This window comes from Polyergus mexicanus, unplaced genomic scaffold (genome assembly GCF_030449975.1).
Source record: "Polyergus mexicanus isolate NDT 795.1 unplaced genomic scaffold, iyPolMexi1.0 SCAF_1, whole genome shotgun sequence".
NCBI lineage: Eukaryota > Metazoa > Arthropoda > Insecta > Hymenoptera > Formicidae > Polyergus > Polyergus mexicanus.
The window spans coordinates 7,090,150-7,097,845 of NW_027223321.1; the positions used below are offsets into that span (position 1 = coordinate 7,090,150).

At 25.3% G+C, this 7,696-nt stretch overlaps 1 protein-coding gene across 1 annotated transcript; it reads left to right on the forward strand.

Annotated features, from left to right (window-relative positions):
• The first annotated feature begins 252 nt into the window (after positions 1 to 252).
• Positions 253 to 7,406, forward strand: LOC138938016 (nose resistant to fluoxetine protein 6-like). Its single transcript, XM_070305109.1, has 13 exons — positions 253 to 490; positions 2,492 to 2,739; positions 3,194 to 3,387; positions 4,557 to 4,660; positions 4,968 to 5,192; positions 5,279 to 5,492; positions 5,645 to 5,810; positions 5,901 to 5,980; positions 6,062 to 6,157; positions 6,216 to 6,345; positions 6,580 to 6,754; positions 7,047 to 7,189; positions 7,260 to 7,406. The coding sequence occupies exons 1-13, from the start codon at positions 253 to 255 to the stop codon at positions 7,404 to 7,406; spliced, it is 2,160 nt and encodes a 719-aa protein (XP_070161210.1).
• The last annotated feature ends 290 nt before the right edge of the window (positions 7,407 to 7,696 follow it).

Here is a 7,696-nt window from a genome sequence, read left to right on the forward strand (position 1 = left end):
TTTGTGAATAAAATAGATATATATTTATATATATTTTTATTCCAACTACAAGAGTGTCATTGTCAACTACATTAAAGTCAGTGAGTCTCCGGAGGCATAACAATACAAATACAATATAATCCATTTATGATAAATCTTCTTATTTCAACAGGGTTACTAGTTGCATTTAATATTATTATTAAAACCAACAAAAAATAAATAAAATTCTGAAGTTTATTGCAGTTTATAATTGATATTGAAATATTCTGCATTATGTTATTTTATCGATTTGTATTTATTTTATGTATCTGTGTAAATTTTGACACCTTAATTAGTGTTTTTGCGCAAGTTAACAAATCTGACGAAAATGAATATAAAAAAGTTATTAGTCATACATTGCCTGTTTATATCGTTGCTTCGAGAGCCGATCTTGTTAACTCAACTATATGCGGAAAGGAATTACGAGACTTTCGAGACGCCGTGGATCAACGAATATTGTGGAGCTTGAAAAGTAAGTAAAATTTTATTTATTTAATCATGCTTATGTCAAAAAAATTCGAAAATTAAAAAAACTAATTGATAAAAAATTTATACGAAAGAGATAAAAAGCAATCAAGAATCAGCACAGTAATTTGTACGCATATGTTTTATTACAATCAAATTACATTGATATTTTGACTACGTGATAGACAAATTCACAAAAAGCATATGTTTCGGTCCCTTTTTTTGGACTATCCTCATCACAATTACAAAGTAAATGGAATATATTATATCAAAAATGTGACAATAATAATATGAAGAATAAGAGTGAGTTACTCATATTATACAGAAGAACAGAAGGCAAATGTTACAATGACAAATTTTGTCTCGAAAATCCATGTGTTATTATTATTTATTTTTGTATAGTGTGTGTCGTATGTCTCTCGGATGTTCTTGATCTCGGCTCTCTGTTTTGCATTTAATTTGGTGAATCATCCCGCTACTCTTTATTTATTTTAAAAGACTTTTAGTTTCTTATACCTCGGAAAGGTTTTCTTTTTTATTATTGATCTTTAATTATTTCCCTCCAGCTTTATAATGTCCTATCCTGTGAACATTATGTCATCTCTTAACGGCTAGAACCGATAGGAAACTACGGGATCAAAGGTCAGGACATACGAGTTTTTATCTGTTTGCTGAAGATGGTCCGGAAAAAGGACCGAAACGTTTATTAAAGAAGATTTCTATTTGAATTTTTTTATGCCGACTTACTGCACCCGGCTCTTATTAGCCTATTTTTTATCCTTGTATTCATATAATTTTACGAAATATTTGGAATTTTTACATGAGGCATATGCTTTACTCAAAGAGATGTTCAAACTTTCTATCGTTATACCATAAACCGGTTTCATGAACTGGATAGAAAAATGATCCCATACTATTTAAATAGTATGGGATCTCTTATTTTAATGGAATATGATCATTTTTCAGTTTAGTCATTGATAGTCATATGATCATTATAATTTAATATTTAAAATTCAATTTTCTATTTTATTTTTAACATTTTATTTTACTGTTTTTTGTTTGTCAATGAAATAAATTTGTATATAATTTTTTTTCCCTCTCTAATGCTACTAACCCTCAGCCGTAAAATAAAAAACTGATAATGTTACCTTATTAGTTTAATCATACATTGAGATATTTTCTTATATATTTTATTATTATATTATTATACAAAATGTCTCATGATTCGAGATTCATACATTAAGGGCGTGTTAATGAAGTCGTTCAGGGTTAAAATTGTTTAATAAACATATGTCCGTAAATGCTTACTAACATAACTATAACCATTGAAAGTTGATGTGAATAATGTGATTTGTGATTTTTCAAATGTGAATTTGAATAGAATTTGTAATGCATTTGTAAATAAACAGTTAAAATAAGTTAAATTAAAAATCTTTTTTCTTTCCTTTTTCAAATATTTACATTAACTTTGAATGATAGTAATTTTATTAAGAAGCATTTACGAACATATGTTTAATAAACAATTTCAACTCTAAATGACTTTAATAACACGCCCATGGGACACCCAGTATATTAAGATGTACAGTAATGTTATTTTTCGCAAAAATTTATAACTTATTGAGAAAAATTATTTAAAATTCTCTATTTAAAACATGATTCTATGATTATTAAATAATAACAATATAACACAAATTGTGTATAAGTATTCAATAATTTAATTCCCGATATTCTAATTCTCTCTCCCAGTTGATCAATGTTATATTGGTTTTAAGCGATATTTAAAACTATATTGGCTTTTGACAATAGTCAATGTCATTTGGCTTTTGGCTTTTGGCTTTAAGCTTTAGACTATAATTTAATCTTTGATTAGTTTAAAGTCTAATAAAGCCAAAAGACATATGATAATGATAAATATGATAATGATATATTATGATAAATATGATAATAAATAAAAATTATTGTTCAATATTTATGTTTAAATAATAATTGTTTATTTTATATTTTTGAGTGCTGGATTCTAGCGGGGGATTTAAACCAGGCTTTCTTTATGGAAATAATTACTGGCTAGGTAGTCGTAGTCAATGTCTCGATACAATGAATACAGCTCCTCTAGAAATCGCAGAACGACATATATTAAATAATACGATATATCGTAATCCACAAAAGGAATTTCCGCCTTTCGAAGTAAATTACTTTGTTTCTCATTTCACACACAACAGTACTCTTCAATACCATATGAATGTCGATACCAATGAAGTAAGTTCATTTTTATAAAATAAGCTTCTCTCTCTTTTTTTCTCTACCCATACATAAAGTTAGCTAGAAAGAATATCAAATTATAAATTAAACTAAAGCCAGTGAACTAATATAGATTTTTCAATTTTTTATCAATTTATATATATAATTGTCTGTCACAAACTCTGAGGAACGATAGGTTTCGTATCGCGTACCTCAGAGTTTATCGCAGTGGTCCTGAATCACTCAGTACATATTATTAGCAATAATATATATACAATATTATATAACAAACTAATCCTAGATATTATGTTTATTCTTAAATCTTAAAATAAACTCTGATTTGTTTCTTTTAAACATTCTAATATACATAATTATATAAGGTGTATTTATCAAATGTTCTATATTATATAATATATGTACATATACACACAAAAGTATTTTAATATGTACTATACAATATGTTTTGTTTTAGGATTTAATTACGCTCGGCCTCTGTTTACCAGCATCATGTTCTATAAATGATCTAACTTTAATTCTGGAAAAAATATTTCGCGATAGAATTTTTTTTATCAGTGACCTTTATTCCGTGGATTTCAAATTGATCGAGATTAAAAATCTAAAAGACGATCAACAATGGTTATCTTATGATGCAATATTTTTCATCTGGTATATCAAAAAAGCAAAGAAAATATATAATTAATAATATACAGGTGTTTCAAAAGTAGAGGTCCATCGCTCGAGAGATTATTGAGGACCCACAAACAAGAAAAAAAACTTAGTATAAACATAGATCCGGAAATGCGTTGTTTTCAAATTATCGCCATTTTTGTAAAAATTTCAAATTGCTTCGCTTTGGAATTTTATTGTCAAAATTGAAAGAAGAGATGGTTTTTATGAATGAAACACTCTGTTATAAAATAATAATTATTTTACCAGCAAATAACAAAACATTACTCAAAAGAAATAAGGAATACTTCTCATACGCTAAAAAATAGGCTATTTTTAAATCGCTGAAACTCCGCGAAGAAATCATCAGACCAAAAATTAAAAAACATTTTGAAGCTTCAAGTTTTAACTTTTTTAACTTTTTAGCGCGTTTTTTGGTAGTTTTAAAAGAGAGAACTAATCAGCATCGCGGAAAAGAGGCAACAATGTCAATAACATGACTTTTTTAGAGAGGAATTTTCTTGTTTTTTTCTTCTTTTTTTTGGACCGAGTTACACGATTTTGAAACTAAACTAGTATCTCTTAAACATCCTTTTTAAGGCACAGAATTGAAAAAATATAAAAAATATAAAAAATTCGATAGTCCGTTAAAGTTGAAACTTCAGGCTTTTTTAATTTTAATCTGATATCGCCGAGTATCGACATTAATTCTAAAAAATATAGGTTTCAAAATCAAGTAACTCGGTCAAATAAATTATTAAAAAATAGCATTTTGTAGGTAAAATGTTATAGTTTATGAAACTTGAAATAAATTTTTCGAGAAAAATTTTTTTATCTAGCTGCAAAGTATTAAAACTACATAATTTTAAGAACAAAACAATGTATTCGTTTTTAAAGCACAGAACAAAAAAAATATAAAAATCAGAGAAAACTGTTGAGAGCGCGTTAAAGTTAAAATTTTAAGTCTCAAAATGCTTTTTTAATTTTTTTCTTACTATGATTTTTCGCGAATTTAAACGGTTCGAAAATATTCTAATTTTTAGTGTATAAAATACTGTTTTTTATTCTTTGTTTTTTGAATAGTGAATAATAACAAGCAAATTTTTGTATAGCTTTCAAAATTTTGAAATAATAGAGAGATATATTTTGTATTTATTTTATAATTCTAGTGTTTTATCGTTTACTTTTTTTATAATGATAATTGGAACAATGTACGATATATTCGTGCATCAAAAATATTTACTTGCAAAAGAGAAAACTAATACTACAGCTAGTAAGTATCGTATTTAAATTATTCGTAATTTTGATTATGTATTATACTCGTATTTGAAAAATCACGTTTATGCATTGTACATTAAAATGATATTTAACTATTTAAAATTAGTGTATTTTCAAGTCGAATAATTTAATAAGGAAATATTTTAATAAAGATCAGCAAAAATTTATATATAGATTTATATATTAATAGTCATCTTGTATATGCATATATTTTTTTAAATAATGCTTCTTTTCTCATTTAGTTAAAGCATATGTTGATTTTTATATAAATATATTACTAAAAATTCTATCTTGCGATATAGATGTGGAGAACATGTCCGAGGAAATGGAAATAACATCTTTATCTTTACATCGAGAAAATAGAACTGGAAAAATACTAATATGTTTTTCTGTATACACAAATACAAAAATAATATTCAGCACAAAATTGGATGCTAACGCAATACCTACTATTCACGGTTTAAAATTTCTGACTATGAATTGGATAATTTTTGTTCATACAATATTCTTCATGTTGAATTATATCGGTGAGTAATTCGAAAAAGACTTATAGAATTAATACATATATACATCTTGTTTTCTATATATAACAGAGATTATTTTGTATATATAGACAATAAAACATTCTTACGGAGAATCTTTTCGGATTTCTTCATTCAAGTATTATGTAACATAATCATACCGACAGATACCTTCTTGTTTACAAGCGGATTTTTAGTAGCCTATTTATATTTGAAGGATAAGATAGGTAAAGATAAAACCACATCGATTAATTACAAAGCAAAATTAAATGAATTCTTTATTCATATAATAAAAAGATTTATTCGGTACGTTTTTCTCGCTTATTATCTTTATTTATACAGGCAATAAATAAGAACAATGCATATAAAAACAATTTAGAAATAAAATTTAAGATAATAATATTATCTCTTTTTATGTATTGTATATATATTTATATCTCAAAACAATTTATATTAAGGTTGACACCTGCGTACATGATGATGATAGGAATACTACAATTAAATTCGGCTTGGTACGACAAGAATTCACAATTTTATCCAAATTATAGATTGCACGAAATTTGTACGAAATATTGGTGGAGAAATTTTGTATACATAAATAATTTGTTCGATCTCGATTCGATGGTATATAAATATATTTTAAATAGTTATAATTAATTTAATATTGCTTAAAAAATATTAAAATTTTATTTTAAATTTTCTATTTTCTTATAGTGCATGATTTGGAGTTGGTATTTAGCCAATGACATGCAATATTTTATAATTGCTACTGTGCTATTGATTTTGTCAACTGTGTAAGTTGATGTATCGAGGATATTATAATCAGCACAATATATTAAGTATATATTTAAATAAATATAAATTGCTAATTTTAGGTACTTCTACATGACTGTTGTCGTATTGGGTGCACTTTTAATAGGCTCTATTGTACTTACCGGTTATATTTCATATATTTACGAATATATTCCGACGTAAGTAATAAAAACATTTTGCTAATTATAAGATTACTTAAATATTGTCTTATTGCAGATTGGACGAACAATATAGACTTTTTAGTGTTTTGTACTATCCCCCATGGATCAGAATAGGACCATATATTATTGGCATAATTACAGGTTACATTGTAAGAAGACTAAATAAAAAATTGGTCTTGAGAAAAGTAAAGTATAATTTGATTATCATATGACTTTTTAATGTGAAAAATAAGCAATTATTAAACAATTATAAAAATAGTTACAAAATACATGAATAGATGATTTTATTTAATTATTTATATATTATATATATTTAATTATTTATATATTATTTATATATTACTTTATATATATTAATATATTTATATTTTAATTAAATATTTGTGAATTTTTACAATTTTTGTACAATTTACTTTCAGAAAATTGTAATTTTATGTTGGTGTCTTGGTAGCGCGTGTATTATTTTCGTATTATTAGGCTTTTATGAACGAAACGTATCTATTCTGTATGTTGCTGTTTATGTTGCGTTAAGTAGAACACTCTGGGCCATAGGTATAGCATGGATTGTAATAGCGTGTTTTACTAAGCATGGTGGTTAGTATATTTCATAAAATATTATAAATCTTATTACACATTTGCACATAAATCTACGCAAATAAATTGTAATATTATAATTAATATAATAATAATATTGTGTAATATTATTTCTTGCATCTCTCATTTAATTTATTTTTAATTTATAGTTTTTTTTAATGGCATAACGCATAAAAATAATTCTATAATTTTAAAAAATCTTATTTTTATCATCATACATATATATATATATATATATATATATATATATATATATATATATATATATACAAATTATTTTATTATGTTACAGGTATTGTTAATCGATTATTATCGTTGAAAGTCTTTATCCCTTTCAGCAAACTTACTTATTGTGCTTATCTCGTAAATCCCTTCGTTATACAATCGATTCATTTCTCTAGTGAAACATCCGTTCATTTGGAATTACTGCCTCTGGTAAGTGAAGATTATCTCTAAAATTTCGATACTAACAGAAGACTTTTTAACATTTATTATCAATTTTTAGATTCCTATGTTTATAGGATACTTGATGATTAGTTACGTTTGTGCTTACGTATTATCTTTAATAGCAGAAATACCATATATCTTACTAATGCGAATGTTCCTTCAATCTCGCAAGGACAGAAGATATCCATGTCGCAAAAGATTGTAATTTTGCATATTAAATTATTACTAAAATATGTAATATTTAATATGTTATATTAAATATATAATATAATGTAATATTGAAATACATTAATGTAAATATAACATCTTTCATTTAATAAAAAATTTTTTGTTTCATCAAGGGACATTGTCGTTTTGCGCCATGTCAAGCGTAATACAGACAGATTATACATCTATACGCGGTTCACTAGTTGAGTATACTTTATACTTAGTTGAGTGTACTTTAAATTATTGGATCTCATTATCAGTAACATTTGAACCGATCAAATTCCTAAT